General features: G+C 46.7%; 1 protein-coding gene across 1 annotated transcript in view; it reads right to left on the reverse strand.

The window, feature by feature from the left end:
- Window positions 1-19,673, reverse strand: part of LOC132571892 (uncharacterized) — an 851,656-nt gene that overhangs the window by 16,456 nt on the left and 815,527 nt on the right. The window contains exons 7-10 of the mRNA XM_060238684.1: window positions 7,264-8,166; window positions 7,022-7,193; window positions 4,337-4,385; window positions 3,053-3,118 (exon numbers count right to left, since the gene is read on the reverse strand). Coding sequence (XP_060094667.1) covers window positions 3,053-3,118; window positions 4,337-4,385; window positions 7,022-7,193; window positions 7,264-8,166 — 1,190 coding nt within the window. The remainder of the gene's footprint in view (window positions 1-3,052; window positions 3,119-4,336; window positions 4,386-7,021; window positions 7,194-7,263; window positions 8,167-19,673) is intronic.

Below are 19,673 nucleotides of genomic sequence, written 5' to 3' on the forward strand. Positions count from 1 at the left end.
AGTGGGACGATTCTCCCTCCCTTGGATCGGGGCCTTCCTTTGCCCCCCTCCCAGATGTCCCAGCTTCGCCACCCCACCCCCCCATCAACCCTGGGAGGATCCCCCGGGACTCACCCGGGAGGGATAAGCCGCCGTCACTTTGCACGCCCGAAAACCGGAAGGGCTGATTCCGCACGTGGGGGCTCTGGGCAGGAAGAAAGCGGATTCCCCGCCCAAAGCTCCTCTAGGATTTGGGCCTCTCTGGCCTTCGATTCTATGGGGCGGAGACAGCCAGGTCCACCCCCTGGCCGCAGAAGTGTGCTTCTCCCCCCTCCCCTTTTTCTTCGGGATGCGATGCCCCCAGACCCACCCACCCCCCTTGCTTTCCCCCTCTTCTCTCTGCAAAAAGGACTTTTTGCATTTGCTGGGGGAGAAAAGGCTGGCAGCGGATTTCTAAGGGGAAGGGGCAGCCCCAGGGTAGGTGGTGGTGGGAGCCAGCCAGGAGAGAGAAGAGGCTTCCTCGCAGGGCTGGTTTTTGGAAAGCAATCCTGCCGTACCCTCCACTGGCAGAAGAGATGTTTGTCCTTACAGCTCTTTTATTTTATGGTTTTGCAATATTTGCCACCACTGAAGAATGAAAAGAAGTTTTCGGAGACCAAGGAACATTGGTGGGGAGGGATCTGGATAATGTGGCATTTAATAGGAAGGGAGGGGGGGGGTGGAACCCGCAGCACCATTTCTAACGGCGAACTAGTTTATAATGCATAGATTGATGTTGAGACATAATTAGGTGGACTACAACTAGGAAATACATGTCCTTTTGTGATTTACCTAGATTTGCAGAAACACCAATAGGCAGGAAACTAGTATTACCTTTTATGGCTATCCAGACCAAATGGCTCTTTAAATTGCCACACTGTTTCACCATGTGATCACAGCCAGTTTACCCTCTTAATCAACAAACTGCATGTATTTCAGCTCACTATACCTGATCCCCTCACCTGAAGAAGTGTGTTTTTAGCACACGAAAGCTTACCTTCTGATTTAAACTTGGTTGGTCTTAAAGGTGCAACTTGACTCCTGCGTTGTTCTATTTGGATAGTTTGAGTAAATATGTTCCAGGCATAAAAGCCATAGACTAATAACATTTGGCTGGAGACTCAGATTCCCACAGAAGTCTCCTGAGCTATGTTGCCATGGGGGTGGGGGGTGGAGACTTGGCCTTGAGAAGGGATCTGTTGGGAATCCAGCAAGCAGGGAACTTTCTAGAGGAGTCCTGCCCCTCCCTTTTAAAAAGAAAAATTATCTGACTGCTGGCTGGATTCCCTGCGGATCTCTTCTCAGGAGCAGGGGGCCCCTGACACTGGGTGGACAGAGCTTGGTGTGGTGAATTTGGTGTAGTGGTTAAGTGTGCGGACTCTTTTCTGGGAGAACTGGGTTTGATTCCCCACTCCTCCACTTGCAGCTGCTAGAATGACCTTGGGTCAGCCATAGCTATCACAGGAGTTGTCCTTGAAAGGGCAGCTGCTGTGAGAGTCCTCTCAGCCCCCACCCACCTCACAGGTGTCTGTTGTGGAGGGAGAAGATATAGGAGATTGTAAGCCGCTCTGATTCAGAGAGAAGGGCGGGGTATAAATCTGCAGTCTTCTTGGGAGACCCCGTTCTGTGGGAATCTAAATCTCCTGGTCTGTTCTTCAGCTAGAACCACATCAATTCCACTGGACTAGATTTCCAGCTACCTGCTGTTACCATGAGGCTTTTATGGCAAGGACATATTTCTGCAAGAAATCCAAAAAGATTAGGAAATGGTACTTCTGTGTTGTTGCCAATGTTTCCTCTAAGCTGAGGTAGCATGAGCTAGCTCACAGATTTTTAGCCTCCAGCTCACACATTTTTGTCTTAGCTCAGGAAAAAAATGGTCCCAGAGCACACTGATATATGCAGTAGCTCACAACTTTAATGCCAGTAGCTCACAAAGTAGAATTTTTGCTCACAAGATTCTGCAGCTTAGAGGGAACTTTGGTTGTTGCTATTAAATTCCACACGTTTAGTCTTTTTTCAGTGACAGTATTTCCAGTAGTGATGTATGGCTGTGAGTGCTGGACTATAAGGAAGGATGAGCACAGAAGAATAGATGCTTTTGAGCTGTGGTTCTGGGGAGGACTCTTGAGAGTCCCTTGGACAGCAAGACTTTCCCACCTCATACCACTGTCAACCTTTTTTAAAAGTGTATTCTATAGCAAACTTTACTTAAATAGACTTAGAAAAATGTGATTCTGCTCAGCCTTGCTGGCTTTTCTTCCATTTCATCTGTCAACGTGGCAGATGAGGTTCAGTGTGGCCAAGTGCAAAGTAATTGGGGCCAAGAATCCCAGCTACAAATACAAGTTGATGGGGTGTGAACTGGCAGAGACTGACCAAGAGAGAGATCTTGGGGTCGTGGTAGATAACTCACTGAAAATGTCAAGACAGTGTGCGATTGCAATAAAAAAGGCCAACGCCATGCTGGGAATTATTAGCAAGGGAATTAAAAACAAATCAGCCAGTATAATGCTCCTGTATAAATCGATGATGCGGTCTCATTTGGAATACTGTGTGCAATTCTGGTTACCGCACCTCAAAAAGGATATTATAGCATTGGAAAAAGTCCAGAAAAAGGCAACTAGAATGATTAAAGGTTTGGAACACTTTCCCTATGAAGAAAGATTAAAACGCTTGGGGCTCTTTAGCTTGGGGAACGTCGACTGCGGGGTGACATGATAGAGGTTTACAAGATTATGCATAGGATGGAGAAAGTAGAGAAAGAAGTACTTTTCTCTCTTTCTCATAATACAAGAACTCGTGGGCATTCAATGAAATTGCTGAGCAGTCAGGTTAAAACGGATAGAAGGAAGTACTTCTTATATAGGCCACTGTGTGACACAGAGTGTTGGACTGGATGGGCCATTGGCCTGATCCAACATGGCTTCTCTCACGTTCTTATTTCCAGTGTAAACTGTGGAACCAGCCTCCTGTTTAAAGGAGGAAAAGGACACTAGAAAGAAATCCAGACCAGTGCCTCAGGGAGACTCACGTTCAAAGCCTGGACAGAGACTCCAGCGGCGATAACGTCCCAGACTGCCTCAGACAATTCCAGAATCTAAAACACAGAGGATGAGACAGAACTCTCTGAGACCACATGATTCCTGTCAAGGTGGGGTCCCTTTGACCTACTTCTGGGATTTCTCTGCCAGACATGGCTAGAACTATCAGTGCATGAGGCCCCCAATTATCATCTTGGCAACTTGGAAAAGAAACATACCACCAGGTAAGGCACTGGTATCAAACATATGGCCCAGAGTCTGGAACCTGCCCCTGCAGGACTCTTATCCAGCCAACAAGAAACTGGTCATTACCTTTATCGCCATATGACAGAGGTTATGCATTCTGTCCGTGCATACTGTCTTAAAGAAGAAGAAGACTGCAGATTTATACCCCGCCCTTCTCTCTGAATCAGAGACTCAGAGCGGCTTACAATCTCCTATATCTTCTCCCCCCACAACAGACACCCTGTGAGGTGGGTGGAGCTAAGAGGGCTCTCACAGCAGCTGCCCTTTCAAGGACAACCTCTGCCAGAGCTATGGCTAACTCAAGGCCATTCCAGCAGGTGCAGGTGCAGGTGGAGGAGTGAGGAATCAAACCCGGTTCTCCCAGATAAGAGTCCACGTACTTAACCACTACAACAAACTGGCTCTCTAATGGTAATGTGTAATGGGCGGTGGAAGTGGGGTGGGGGAGGGTGATGTCCCTTTGGAGGATTTCCGGGTTGTTATTTACAGCTGCCTTTTTCCACACACACAGGCTCTAGGAGATCCAGTTTGGCATTCCGTATTTTGGCATCTTACCTGCAGAGGTGTCCGCAGATCGCTCTCCTGCGGCACCTCTGATTCTGGCTGTTGGAGGGGTGTCACAGAAGTGATACCCCCCACAGAAACATCTTGTTGGGGTTTTTCTTTGGCATGGGACTTGTGCGATGGGACCAAGAGTTCAGCGGCGGCTGCTCCTATGTTCCTTGCATGTCCCAAGGCTCCGCGGCCATGAAAGTTGGCGAATTACCAGCAGAAAAAGATAAACTCCCAGTTGTTTTCTTTCTTTCGCTTTCCCAGTATGCCTTTGAAGTAATGTCTTTCTACTCCTAATGTGGCAGTTCTGCTTGTCAAGTAAGTAACTATCAGAGCATGAGGACCCCAATTACCATCTTGGGAACTTGGAAAAGAAACATACCATCAGCTAAGGCACTGGTATCAAACATATAGCCTGTAGGCTGGAACCTGCCCCTCCAGGACTCTTATCCAGCCCACAAGAAACTGGTCATTACCTTTATCACCAGATCACAGAGGTTATGCATTGCGTCCCTGCATAGTGTCCTAGTGTAAGCAGAGACATAGAACTTTTTCACACAGTCTATGTATTCCGGTATGGAATCTGGTCAGTTACTGAACAGTAATGGGTTTCTGCTGGCATTTCAGACAGACCCGACTCAGTAACTGGCTGCTACCGGAATACTGTCACCTTTTCACACAGTCTCGCGGCTGTCCCGGTAGTGAGGCATGCCTGAGTCGTTACTAACAAAGAGCAGCTTCTTCCAGTTTTCAACCCCTCCTTCCAGGTTGAAATCGGTATGGGGCGCTGTGTGAAATGTCCAGTATCTAATCCGGGAGCAGTTTTCGCGCCCTTTTCGTACGATCGCCGGCTTTTTTTTTTTTTGGAACGTCGGGCTAAGATCGCTATAGCACTATAGCGATGTATCACAACAGCATCACCATAGGGATGCCTGGGTTCCATTAAGATACCAGAGATCGCTGCCGTTGAAACTTGGTAACTTATCTCAATGGAGCCTAGCCATCTCTATGGTGGTGCTGTTGTGATATGTCGCTATAGCGCTATAGCAATCTTTGCCCGATGTTCCAAAAAAATAAGCTGGAGATCGCGCGCCAGCAGGCGAAAAGGGCTGGCACTGGTGGAAGTGAGATAAAAGCGGAACAGTGTGAAATGGCTTGCTTCAATCACGGAACCCTACCGGGAAAAAAACATGTGTCTGAAAACTCCCATCCCTGTCTCGGATTACTGCAAGGCGGCACAATACCGACTCCCTTCCGGTTTCTACCGGTAAGTGTGAAAAGGCCCATACTTTTGGTTTATTGACATTCATTGAGGAAAAGAGCTGTTCACAGACATATGTTGCCTCAGGGAGACAGTATTTTAGAAGTAAAAATCTTGTTAGGGGTAATTCAGAGCACAAAACTAGTAAAATTTGTAAGGCCTACTTTAGAAAGTTTATCCTACAGTAGAACATAGCACTGCTGTCCCAGCTACCAATAAAAGGATGACACAAATCACACCTTATATGCTTCGGGTCTTCAATAGACCCACCTGATTTATCTGCCTTCCATTAAAATTAATGGCTAAATGGGGATTAGTTTTGTACATCCTCCATAATATCATAACTGTTATTACATCTTAATAGTGGCTATAACGTATATTAATAGGGGCTATAATAACCCATTTCAATGAAACAGATGGAAAAACTCAAGCCCATATTTTCTTGTATGGCTGGGAAATATGGGGCATCCTCTTATTTTGAAGAGCTATGGCCCTTCCTTCGCTGAGTCCCCTCCTCCCAATTAATAAAGAAACAATTATGGGTTGGCAACTGCTTGGAGGGGGAAAGGGTGATGTCCCTCTGAGAGAGGATTTCTGGGTTACCTCTTCAGCTGCCCATTTCCACACACTAGGCCTCTAGGAGAGGAGCAGGGTATTTTTTTCCCCTTTACGCCTGTTAGCAATTCTAACACAGATGCTTTTCAAAAGTGTAGTAGTTAAACAAAGAGTGATGCACTCTGTGACAGAGAGTGCTGGACTAGATGGGCCACTGGCCTGATCCACCATAGCTTCTCTTATGTTCTTACGTTTTCTCCAACTGAAGCTATTTCCAGACTCTGAACAGTCAAAAATTTTCTCCTGAGGGTGTGTTCCTGGAGAGAGCCACAATAAGGAATCTCTTTGGACATTCAGAGTATTTAAAATGTTTCTCTCCTCTGCAATTCTTAGATGCTCTTGGAAGAATGCAACTGTGACTGAAGCACTTTCCAAACTCCAAGCATTCGAAAGGTTTCACCACTGGCAGCTGGAGGGATCTCCCAGTAGGGAGACTCGACTCTAAGACCCGGGGAGGGTCTTGGAAGGCAAGCAGCTTGACAAAGGCTTGAGAGATCATTGGCGATCGACTCCCTGATTTGCTGTTGCTGCGATGCCCCGCTGCTCTGATTGCCATTTCTAAATGGCACCAGAGGTGACTGCCGGATTTTTTCTTTTTCATGCTAACAACCTTTCAATGCATCTTTTTTCTACTGCAACTATCGAAACAGTACCTTGCAAGTAAGTCTGATCTGCAACATTACCGACTACTGAAATCTCCATTACAAAACCAAGTTTGACTGTTTTGAAAGAGGGGGAGGAGGAGAAACCCCCCCCCCCCCATGATAGAGGCTTCTACAAGAAAAGAACATACATATTTGGACAGATTCGGTTTAAAACTAAACAAGTACTAATTTAATGATGGACATATATTACAACTTGAACAAAGGCTGAATGTGAGAAAGAAGTGTATTTGAGGATTTATCGGAACTGAATTGATTTAAACTGGAATGTAAGAGAAAAATATCTTTTAAGTGAAGATTTGGAAGGACTTGTTCATTTGGGACTCTATTATTCAGCTTTTACTACTGAATTGAGTTACTTTGTGGGAAGCTGGAGCAGCAAGTAAAAACGGATGATTCAAAGGGCTTTATGACTACCATATTTTCTCTAAAACAGGGAATTGGTTTCTTAAAGGAGTTGATAATAGATCATGTGCAGAAGTATACATGTTTGAAGTATATATGTTTGAAGTTTTATCTGTTATATTTCCTATTTGATATGAATTTTCAATTCATCAAAATTGTCAAAGTCAATAAAGTCAGAAATATTAAAGGTTTAAAAAAAGAAAGACTGCTACTCTGACAGAATCTCTTTCCACAATCTTGAGCATTCAAAGAGTTTCTCCCCTGTGTGGGTTCTTTGATGCCATAGAAGATGGTTTCTCCAACTGCATCTCTTTCCACACTCTGAGCATTCAAAAGGTTTCTCCCCTGTGTGAGTTCTTTCATGTACTTGAAGATGGGTACTCTGAATCTCTTTCCACACTCTGAGTATTCAAAGGTTTCTCCCCTGTGTGGGTTCTCTGATGCTGTTGAAGACTGCTACTCAGACTGAATCTCTTTCCACACACTGAGCATTCAAAAGGTTTCTCCCCTGTGTGGGTTCTTTGGTGCACTTGAAGATGGATACTCTGATTGAATCTCTTCCCACACTCTGAACATTCAAAAGGTTTCTCTCCTGTGTGGGTTCGCTCATGTCGTTGAAGATTGCTACTCTGACTGAATCTCTTTCCACACTCTGAACATTCAAAAGGCTTCTCTCCTGTGTGGATTCTCTGATGTCGTTGAAGACTGCTACTCTGACTAAAACTCTTTCCACACTCTGAGCATTCAAAAGGTTTCTCCCCCGTGTGGGTACTATAATGACGCTGAAGAGTGGTATTGTGACAGAATCTCTTTCCACACTTTGAACATTCAAAGAGTTTCTCCCCTGTGTGGATTGTTTGATGCTTTTGAAGATTTCCCCTCACACTGAATCTCTTTCCACACTCTGAGCATTCAAAAGGTTTCTCCCCTGTGTGGGTTCTTTGATGCTCTTGAAAATCATGATTCATACTAAATCTCTTTTCACAGTCAAAGCATTCAAAAGGTTTCTCCCCTGAGTGGGTTCTTTGATGCTGTCGAAGATTTCCCCTCACACTGAATCTCTTCCCGCACTCTGAGCATTCAAAAGGTTTCTCACCTCTGTGTATTCTTTGGTGCACAAGGAACTGTGATCTATTTCTGAAGTACTTTCCACACTGAATGCATTTACTTGACTTCAGTATCCAGCATTTTGGAAACTGTGCATTACGCTGTCTTCCATCTCTCCTCTCTACCATATGGTCGCTTTTCTTTCTCTTAGTTCTGTCTTGATTCCTGACATTTTCTTTCGAACCTTCATTTTTAACTCTATCTGGCATTTGCTGATGAAGTTCCTCACCCTCCTTGTCTCTTTGATCAGCCTCTGCTGGAATAAACAGAGCGATCTTGTTAGCACTCAGGATGGCTGGCAAGGCCCAAAGGCATCTATGTGGTTGGGGCTATGCGACTGCAGTAGGCCCCCTGGGGCACATCCAGATTGGTTGATCATAACCATCCCTCTACCTTTCCACAGAATATCTAGTATTTAATGATCCCTCACCCCCTCAGGAGCCACACCTAAGCTCTTGCTGAGAAGGAGCTCCTGACCCTTCAGATTTCAGGTGCCTCCCTTCTTATCCATCAGACTGTATATATGTACCAAACCAAATGTTTTTCAGAGGTGCTTATGCCTCTTCCCTTAATATATAAACATGAAAGATGCTCACTCCCAGTCAGCTCATCTGGGAAGGAAATATGTTCTTGGAAGCCTCTTGAAGAACTCTCTGGTCTTTCTTTGGATGCAAGACCCTTGTTTGTGTCCATCAAAGTCTCTTTTATACTTCTGGCTTCTTTTGCAGAGAGAGAGAGGGAGAAAGAAAGAGAAACTGATCATTCTTATACGGAGAAGGAAAGCAATTCAAGAAGAAAAATTCTTAGCTTATTGCTATGTTATGTAAATATATTTTTCTCTTCTTTTTTGGTTTTTTTCTCTGTACCTTTATATTTCTGTTTTTTAAAATTCTGTATTAAAATAAGTAAAAGTATAAAAATTCTCCTGGAAGGACAGAACCATGTTCAAGATCAAAGCCCACAATCCCAGTCAGTAAAAGTGGAATGGATCTGAGAGGCAAAGCATCTTGGTAGGTTAACATCATATCATCATCACCATCACCATAATCATCATCATAATTATTATTTCCAGTTTGTTGTAGCGGTTAAGTGTGTGAACTCTTATGCGGGGGAACCAGGTTAGATTTCCACTTCTCCACTTGCAGCTGCTGGAATGGCCTTGGGTCAGCCATAGCTCTCGCAGAACTGTCCTTAAAAGAAATTTGCTATGGAAAAGAACTCTCCTTGAAAGAAATTTGCTGTCTTCTAAAGCTGAACTTCTTTACACTGTGTTTAAAAGGATTGATGACTTTTAACAAATGTTTTACTAAATTTTGTTAGGCAGTATATCACAGTGTTTATTTGTTTCCATTTTCTGGACAGGAGCAAGCAGCCAGGCCTGGTTAAATTATGCCAGTCAGGTGGCATCAAGTCACCCAGAGCGTGCTGCCAGGCCTAGAGTAGGAAACCTCTAGGAGGAGGCTGAAAATATCCTGGTATCACCACTGAACTCCAGAAAATGGATCTCTTTCCCCTTGGAGAAAATAACCATTTGAAGGTGGACTCTATGACATTCTATTTAGCGGGGGTCTTTCCTCTCTCCAAAGTCTGGCTTCAGTAGACTCCACCACAAAATTTCCAGGAATTTCCCACCAACCTGGAACTGGCAGCCCTAGTCAGGCCTGGCCCCAAAGAGTTCCCCCTCGAAGTCCCAAATAGGCCTGTAAAGGGCCTCCTCCTCCAGCCTTTTACTGTCAGAACCAAGCTTGGCTATCGAGTTGCCAGGTCCAACTCAGAAAATACCTGGGGACTTTGGGGGTGGAACCAGGAGACTTTCCTATTCCTCCCACCAAAAAACAAAAACCACTACAATGCCGTTCCCCTGAATACAGTCTTCATTTCCTCAACCCCCAGCAGCTGCCTGAACGTCTACTAAATTAAAGTGAACATACACTCTCTCACACACACACGCAAAGTAGTCAAATAAGCACAGTTTGCAAGCACATGGGGCAATTACTCACTGGAACAATTTAATCACCGGAACCATCTGCTGTATGTCAACCAGCTTCTTCAGATTAACAGGAAAATGAAAGCAGAGGAGCTCCAAACAAACAGAGGGACTCTGCTCACTTCTCTTCCTTTTATACACTCACCAGGAAGATCCAGAACCCTCAGCCAATTGGGGGAAAGCTTTCTGTGGCTGTTTTCATCCTCTTCCCACCCTCAGCCAGTGGAATACAACACACCTTGATCCATGGTTTGATGGGCCAAAGGCTGATGCAGTACAGTCCCAACCAAGAAGGATGCTCCATTTTTCCTCCACAAAAGAGCTTTTATATATATTCTTGGTAGAAATTTTTTATGTGCAATTTTAATTATAAACTTAAAAGTTCAATACAACAGCAAGAACAAAAGTCTACTAAGAAACACCAAAGCAGTGCCCGTGGGCAAAAACTGGCAACTTGGGGTGGGAATGGTAAACGTGCTTTACAAAGTTGAAAAGAGAGACAATACCATCCTTCTATCAACTACAAGAGTGCTATGATTGCTCTCCTACAAAGAACCCCATTCTGTAGCCTTTCAGGCCCACATGATAGTACACAACCAATAACCAAATCTCGAATTCCTTAAAGAAACCTTTCAACAAATTCTAAACCAAGTAAGCTTTTTTCCATTATATATGGACTGAAAGACCCCAACATGTTTTTGAAACTGAAGGGCAGTGCATCTACCATATTCTATAAAATCCTTCCATTAGTCTTTTGTTCTTTTCAGGCTGGAAGGAAAAGGTTACCAAACTTGACAAACCACTTACAATACATGTATTAAGCCAGGGGTGGGGAACCTTCTTTCTGCCAAGGGCCGTTTGAATATTTGTAACGTCATTTGCGGGCCATACAAAATGATCAATTTAAAAAACAGTGCTCTGCCAAGGGAGAACGATTCAGGCTGGCAAAATTAATGCAAATAATTGTTTTTCTATCTGAAGTCATGTGGGGAAAGCCGAACTTGGCGTAACTCCCTGGCCTGCCGCCCTAGGCAAATGCCTAGATCCAAGGTTTTTATTTGTAGAAAAAGCCCAGCAGGAACTCATTAGCATATTAGATCACATCCCCTAATATTAGCATATTAGGCCACACCATCTGGGATAATCAAGTGCAAACTGAACTGATGGTAGATGGCTCCCACCCCCCACCCCTGACATCCCTTCCTCCCTCCCTTCATGCGGAAACTGCAGCTGCTCCCAGCAGACCTTTAAAGGCACCCACACACCCCAGCAGCAGTCCTTCATAATGACCACCACTCAGGCTCACTGAGGGCCAGACCAAGGCCCTCGGGCCTGACGTTCCCCACCCCTATATTAAGCCATGGACATGATTTACTCATAACTGCTGTGATCTTGCATAGATCTTGTTCCTAAGATTGTGTCCAAGAGCCACTGCAGGTTCCTGCTTTGCAACCTATCAGTCTATATTATGAAAGCAGGTAGCACAGCTATTTGCTTGTCTTTATAAACTTAAATGCAACCCTGGACTGAGTATTGTCTACTCAGTCCAGCAGGAGCACTCCAAGTTCTCAGGCAAAAGATTTTCACGTCACCTCCTACCCAAACCTTCTAATGGGAGTTTCTGCCAGGGTTTGAAGCTGGGACGTTCTGCATGTCAAGCAGATACTCTGCCAGTGAGCCACAAGTCCTTCCCAAGTAGTGGGACAGGCCTCAAAACAACGTACTGGTATTCAATATTTTGATTCATGCCTCATCACAATGGCAGCAATTTGCACTTTTGGCACTGATGAAAGATCCTTACCCAGAAAGGCCACATGCTCATAGTTCTCCAGCATAACTTCCCTGTACAAAGCTCCTTGCCCTGGATCCAGCAGGGCCCATTCTGCCTCCGTGAAATAGATGGACACCTCCTCAAAGGAAAATGGAGACTGAAAGGAAAAGCAGATTCCCTTGTCAGAGATCACACTGGGCAGACTGGAAGGGAGTCGTCTGGGAGGGTACAGGATTCATGTCTTGGCACGGGTAAATGGAACAGCATTTAGAGCACCACTTACCCAAACACCTTGTAGAATCTACAGGAACAAAAGCTCCCCTGAGAAAGGAGGAGGGACCCAGGCTGTCCCCGGCTCATCTCTCCTACCTGGACTGGAGGTGCAGCAGCCGCTTCCACACCTTTGAAAAGACGATGACTCAACTGCATCTCTTCACTGCCTGTTAGCGAGACAAGGAGGAAGGAAAGGAAGGAAAGGAAAGGAAGGAAGGAAAGGAAGGAAAGGAAGGAAAGGAAGGAAGGAAAGGAAGGAAAGGAAGGAAGGGAAGGGAAGGGAAGGGAAGGGAAGGGAAGGGAGGAAGGAAGGGAGGAAGGAAGGGAGGAAGGAAGGAAGGAAGGAAGGAAGGAAGGAAGGAAGGAAGGAAGGAAGGAAGGAAGGAAGGAAGGAAGGAAGGAAGGAAGGAAGGAAGACAAGGAAGGAAGGAAGACAAGGAAGACGGAAGGAAGGAAGACAAGGAAGGAAGGAAGGAAGGAAGGAAGGAAGGAAGGAAGGAAGGAAGGAAGGAAGGAAGGAAGGAAGGGGGTTTGGTTGCTTGTTCCCTGCATCAAGCACCCCCTTCCCAGAATTGTAATACCTTCCCTGTGTACATGCAACAATTTTTTAACACGTTTTATAAATTCTGGGAGAGGCAGAAAAGAGACACCTGGGACCTAGGAGGCTCAGTGATTATAAATGCTGTCAACATATTTCAGACTTCTGTGAGATGTCTGGCTGGCTGAAGGGGAGGGACAGAGGAGGGTGGAAATGACATCACTGGCTATGTCACATCACATTTGGCCCAAAATCCAGATGTGACTGGAGGAAATCTGGAACCTTTAGGGTAATTTCAGTGAGTTTTCAGAGCGTCTCTCTGCATGCTCATGTAACAACCATGTTTTCAGCCAGATGGAATATCAAGATGGCATATCTGCCCCAAGCCCCTCCCCAAAGATCCTGGGAGTTCCAGTCCACAGCCTGCCACCCCTACTCCAGCATCCTGTTTCCTATCAGATATTCCTATGAAGATGGGCACAGAAGCCAATTTTTTCCATGAGCCTTGTCCCCAAGGAACTGGTATCCAGAGCTCTGCTGCTCCAACAGGTGGAGGCTCTCTTCATCCACAGGGCTGAATAGCTCTGCCCAGGTTTGTCTACCTTTTCTCTTTTGAGCCACCTTCAGTTCCTCTAAAGGAAGGAAGGTGAGATGTGACTATTTTAATTGACGGGAGGAATTGCTTTCCACAAATTTGTCTAATCCCCTTTGAGAGGAATCACAGTTAGTGAACTTTGAGTGCCACGAATTAACTCCCTGTTGTATGAAGGAGTATTTAATCCTATTCCTGATCTGAGCTCTCCACGAATCCAACTCACAGGGATGCCCCAAACACATCCAGGCACAAAGAGACTTTACCACAGAAGAGGGCACGTTGGGCAAGCTCTACGACCTCCACACTCAGCCCTTGCTCCAAGGAAGCTCCTCCTGCCTCAGAAAATGTTGTTTCTTTCTTCACGGATAGTGCCCACATCTGAAACAGCAGCGAGAGGGGTAAGAGGTGGAATGCAATGGATTCTGTGTAAGCATTCATGTCCCTCCTCAGACAGTTGGCAGTTAGGGAGAATCAAGCCCAAGTGCCCTTCACATTGCTATTACCTCAGAATCATAAGTCCTATTACCCCAGAGTCATAAGCCCTATTCTGTCTGTGTATTCTTGGGTCCTACTCTGCACTCCCACTTCTCTTCTGTGGAAAGCAGATCACTTTGAAAGCCTTCTTTGTGGACCATGTTTTTTCAAGATTGGTAAATATAGCCTCTCCCAAAATCTATTTCCTGCTCATTCCTGTTCTTCTGATTTAGCTTTGCACGTGTGCTTAAAGAGTGTTTTTCTGTGTAGGCATGTTCATTTCGTTTCATTTTGTTTTTCAATAAAACCTTACTGGTTAAACATCTGCCTGGTTTATTTGAGAGTTTTGATAAAGGAACAAGCCCTGTTCACATAGGTGGAGATTCCAGTTGCCTCCTCTCACACTAATAAAGCTAATTTCCCATCTGGTGGTCCATCAGTGGGGCCAGGACACTAGAAGCCCTCCCACTGTTGCCCCTCCCAAGCACCAAGAATACAGAGCATCACTGCCCCAGACAGAGTTCCATCAATACACTGTGACTAATAGCCATTGATAGACCTACTCCATATGTTTATCCAGTCCCCTCCTGAAGCTGTCTATGCTGGCAGCCACCACCACCTCCTGTGTCAGTGAACTCCGTGTGTTAATCACCCTTTGGATGAAGAAGTACTTCCTTTTATCCGTTCTAACCCGACTGCTCAGCAATTTCATTGAGTGCCCACGAATTCTTGTACTGTGAGAAAGGGACTTCTTTCTCTACCTTCTCTGTCCAGGCATAATCTTGTAAACCTCGATCATGTCACTCCTCAGCTGACGTTTCTCCAAGCTAAAGAGCCCCAAGCTCCAGGTATCTCCAGGTATTTCTCAACCCAGAGCTGGCAACCATAGGCAGGGCTTGGGGGAGGGACGGTGGCTCAGTGGTAGAGCATCTGCTTGGTAAGCAGAAGGTCCCAGGTTCAATCCCCGGCATCTCCAACTAAAAAGGGTCCAGGCAAGTAGGAGTGAAAAACCTCAGTTTGAGACTCTGGAGAACCACTGCCAGTCTGAGTAGACAATACTGACTTTGATGGACCAAGGGTCTGATTCAGTATAAGGCAGCTTCATATGTAAGCAGGAAAGTGTTCCAACCCTTTAATCATTCTAGTTTCCAGGGGTCGTTTGCTCATCCAGGGACTGTTATGCAGCTGCACATACTATTCAATGGACAAGGAGGTGGAACTCTCAGGAGGAGGTGGAACTCTTGGAAGGGTTCAGGAGCTGTGCTCTTGTGAGCTCCCACTGAATCTGAGGCCTGCCAATTTCTCCACTATCCCCAGTGATATAGTATCTTTTTTGAGGTGTGGTGACTGTAGGTAACAGCTGCCCCACTCAATACCCTCCCATCAGAAGACCTGGTGAGTAATCGGGAGGGAGAAGAAATTCTCTAGAAGAAGAGGCTCCTAAAGAGGCTGTTAAATCTCCCATCTGGATGATTAACATTTGGATCAAATATAGGTTGCTTCAACTGGACATACCTGGAGGGAATCCCCTCACCCGTTCTGCCTGCCTCTTCTCCTCGAGGAACAAAATATTGCCCTCTATGTCTGGTGGGGAACTTTTAGTTTGAGAAGGAAAGATATAATTGTTTGAATTAGACATACTTGGGGGGAATTCGCTCACCTGTTCTGCCTGCCTCTGCTCCTCCGCCTGACTCAGGAGGAAACCTTCAGCTAGGGCCACTGCCTGGGAACTGGTCTCTGGCCCACATCCTCTGACCCAACGCTGCATTTCCTGAGGCAGGATCATCAGGAACTGCTCCAGGATCACCAGGTCCAGGATCTGCTTCTTGGAGTGCCTCTCTGGCTCTAGCCAGTGTTTGCAGAGTCGATGGAGCTGGCTGCAAACCTCTCGGGGTCCATCAGCCTCATCATAGCAGAACTGATGGAATTGTTGGCAATGTATATCTGAGATTGCAGAGAACTGATCATTGATATCTGTCACCGAGCTTTGCCAGCATTCAACACGTCTTCCAGCTGGGGTGGGGTTTGGGCCTCTCCTTGCTGTATTGCCGGTTCCAGGTCCTTCTGGGTTCTGCTCTTCCATCTCTTTTCCCTTCTTCTGGGTCACCTCTGACTGCGTAAAGGTGCCTTTAGTCACTTAGCTATGAAGAGAGGCTTCTCTCTGAAAGGGGGAGGAGAGACACAGACAGTCTCATGGAAAATTAAAGACAATGGAGATTCACCATTGAGCATAAACTCATAAACTTCAAAAATTTAGGAGACATGTAAGAATTTGCCTGGTGGATCAGAACAAAAGGGCTTCTTGAGTTTTACAGGCCAGGTTTCATATCATGTTTCTACATTACAAACTAGCTATTTGAGATATTTTTCCATGGTTTTTTAAAAAGAAAATTAAGTGTCTCTGGCAATTTAGGATTCCCTTCTGCTTTCTGCCCAAACCCTCTGGCCTGATTCACAAATTGAGCAGAGGGTGTAGGGAAGGAAAGCCCTGAGGAACTAGAATTGAAGTGCTGGCTCAAGGGGGCAGGTGGGAGATTGCAGTCCTGAACTCTGCAACTGTATGCCCTGCAAACAGAAAGCTAGCACTACAAGGAGAAGGACTGTGCCCACTGACTCTTCTTGTATGATTCAAGTCAGAGACTGACATCTTCAAAACATGCCGGCTGGGGTGGGGGCTTTTCTCTTGAGTCAGCCATAGCTATCGCAGGAGGGGGGTGGCTGGAGGGAACTACCCCTTCTCGACACACTCAGTGGAGGAGAAAAGCAGCTCACAACTCAGAGGACCAGGATTTTGAGAGAAAGAAGGACAGAGGATTGGGGGGGGGGGGCCTCTCCCTCCTCAGTTTCCCAAACAGCAAAGGACTTGGCTGCATCACTTGGGAGCTGGATGAGGAACGAGGGAAGAAAAAGCTTGCTGGGGCCAAAAGCAGATGAGGCAGAAGGAGTGGGGGGGGGGGGGGGCTCTCCTTTCCCCTCTCCAAATCTCCTGCTCCTCCCACCAGCCCCCCTCCGCAATCTAAGGGGGGAGGGAGAAGGTTCGGTTCCTCCCCGTGTCTCCTGCTGCTCTTAATGCTCTTCTTTGGGGGCTGCTTTCTTTTGCCACTTCAGAGGCAGAACCAGGGTGTGTTAACTGGGAGGCGGACCCCTCCCTTCCACTTCTCCCCACTTCTCAAACCTGTTCTGCTCTCCAGACCATCCCCAGCCTCTGGAGCAGAACCCGGAAGTGCTAGCCTGGCTTCTGCTAGGGGAGGGGAGCAGGAAACATCTACCCAACCGGGGACTCTCTAGGACTGGGGACTCTCTAACTAGTCTGGTCTCTTGTTAACCCCCCCCCCCCCCAAGGAAATTAGCAGGGTTTCACTCCCCTGGCAGAGATTCAGGAAGATGGACAGCTCCGTGCAGGGATGAATAAGGTGAGCCCCCACCTCTCCTCCCCTGGAAAACCTCCTTTTCTCCCCTGGGAGCTTTTTGCTCTCCCTTTTTGCAGGCAGAAGAGATGGAAGCAGGAGGGAGGACAGTGCAAAGGGTTGGGGGAGGCGCACTTGGGTGGACGAGATCCCCCTTCTCCTGGCTCTCTCGGCCCCACAGCAGGAAAGGCCGGCCAGCCCCAAGTCCTACAGAGGCTCGGGGAGGCGCTTCCTTCCTGCCCGGAGCCCCCACGTGGGAAATGGTCCTTTCTTGTTCTTGGGCGTGCAAAACAGCCTCTGCCCCGTTCTCTGTGGTGAGTCCAGGACGGCTGGTACAGCGGGGAGGCAAGAGTGGGGCATCTGGGGTGGGGATAGGGGATCCCCCGGTTTGGAGGCTCTCCCCCCGCTTCAGGGTCATCAGAAAGCGGGGGGAGGGAGGGAAATGTCTGCTGGGCACCCCATTGTTCCCTATGGAGACTGATTCGCACAGGATAGGGGTGGCCAACGGTAGCTCTCCAGATGTTTTTTGCCTACAACTCCCATCAGTCCCAGCCAGCATGGCCAATAGCTAGGGCTGATGGGCATTGTAGGCAAAAAACATCTGGAGAGCTACCGTTGGCCACCCCTGCCATAGGATATAATGGAGAATTGATCTGCAGGTATCTGGGACTCTGGAGGGGGCTGTTTTATGAGGTAGAGGCACCAAATTTTTAGCATAGCATCCAGTGCCTCTCCCCAAAATACCCTCCATGTTTCTAAAGGAAACCAGGGGGTCCACTTCTATGAGCCCCCAAAGAAGGCACCCCTGTCCTTCATTATTTCCAATGAAGGGAAGACATTTAAAAGGAATGTGGTCCCTTTAAATGTGATGGCCAGAACTCCCTTTGGAGTTCAATTGTGCTTGTCACACCCTTGCTCCTGGCTCCACCCCCTAACTTTCTGGCTCCACCCCCAAAGTCCTCAGATATTTATTGAATTGGACTTGGCAACCCTAGGTGGGGGAAGGGAAAGGAGGGGACAGAGGCAGGCTCCTGGGGGGGGGGCAGTGTTCTCCTTTAGGTGCTCCTCCTTTTCTGCTCCTCCTCTTTGCACCTGGGTGGGGAGAGGGGGGATGAGTTGCAGCCCCTTCCCTGCATTAGGGGGGCCTGGTCAGAGATTTAGAGAGGAGGGAGCAGAGAGTCTAGGGTGGTTGGGGGGGGCGAGCTGTGGGTCAAGGAAAGGGGGGAGAGGAGGAGGCTGGGTTTTTCCGGGGAGGGCCAGCTCCAAGAGAGAAGAGGCTACTGAGGTTTGGGTGGGAGGAATGACATCTTTTGCCAGGCAAGAGAGGTACAGCTCCCTGGGCAGTACTACAGGGAGAAACACAAGAACAAAGTCACAGGAGGCATGCGTTTAGGTCACACTGAGGGGGATGCAAGCAAGAATACAAAGCGCACCTTTTGGGGGTTAAGGGGCCCAGAAAGCAGTCTCAAGATCAAATAGGATAAATCATTCATGCTGATTGGCTGGCCAAAGGCAAAAATTTTGGCTGGTTTCCCCTCTCCCACCCAGTGACTATCTTCAAGAGGGCACCAGTGACGGCATAGTAGCCATCCAAAGCTGTTCAAGAACTGGCCTTAGCCTTGTTCCTAAACAAGCTGAACTCTGGGAAATGGCCCTTCTGTCCTATCCTGCCCCAGGAAATGCAGTGTTGGGTCAAAGGATGTGAGCCAGAGACCAGTTCTGAGGCAGTGGCCCTGGCCGAAGGTTTCCTTCTGAGTCAGACAGAAGAGAAGAGGCAGAGAGAACAGGTGAGGGGATTCTCCACAAGTACGTCCAATTCAAACAATTATATCAAGTCTTCTCCTAAAGGTTGCCTGCCAGACATATCTCCAAGTGTTAATAACTGAATGGGAGATTTAATGTCCTCATCAGCAGCCTCTTCTCCTAGAGAGTTTTTTTTATCCCTCACCAGGTAACTCACCAGGTCTGCTGATGGAAGAGTGCTGAGTCTGGGAGTGGGGTAACTGTCACCCAGATAGCTGTTTCTTATTTAATTGGGAAAATTAGCTTTATTAGAGACAGTGTGAGAGGAGGCAACTGGAATCTCCATCTAAGTATAGGGGAATTGTTCATTTAGAAAAACTCAAATAAAGAAGGAAGATATTCAACCAGTAAGGTTTTATTGAAAAACCAAATGAAAAGAAATGAAACCAGCATGTCTACACACAAAAGCGCTGTTTAAGCACACATGCAAAGCTAAATAAGTGGAGAATAGATTTTGGGATGCTATAATTACCAGTCAAAGTAGTGTGGTCCACGAAGAAGGCTTTCGGAATGGCCTGTGTGACTGCCTTATGCTAGTGGGAGTGTGATGATCATGTGGGTACTTGCATTTATTCTAATTTTCTAACCTGCACTACCCAAAACGGGTTCAGAACTGGTGACAACAATTTATAGATAAACAACATAAAACTTTCTAAAATACCACATACAATTAAATTACTTAATAAATACAATACAGACTGTGGAAAAACATTTTGTTTGTGTGTAGTTGTGAGCTGGATTGAGAACTATCAAACTTGAGGTAGGCCTTGGCCTAGCCGCTTCCTCATTCTCCGCTCCCTGCAGTCTGAGGATACCTCCCAGAGAGGACATGAAGTCCATCAGAGTTGTGCCCCAGAATGCTGCAGGAGGGAGAATCAGTTCCTGGGTGGGAACTACTATTTATATTAGTGGTTT

This window comes from Heteronotia binoei, chromosome 5 (assembly GCF_032191835.1).
Source record: "Heteronotia binoei isolate CCM8104 ecotype False Entrance Well chromosome 5, APGP_CSIRO_Hbin_v1, whole genome shotgun sequence".
Lineage (NCBI taxonomy): Eukaryota > Metazoa > Chordata > Lepidosauria > Squamata > Gekkonidae > Heteronotia > Heteronotia binoei.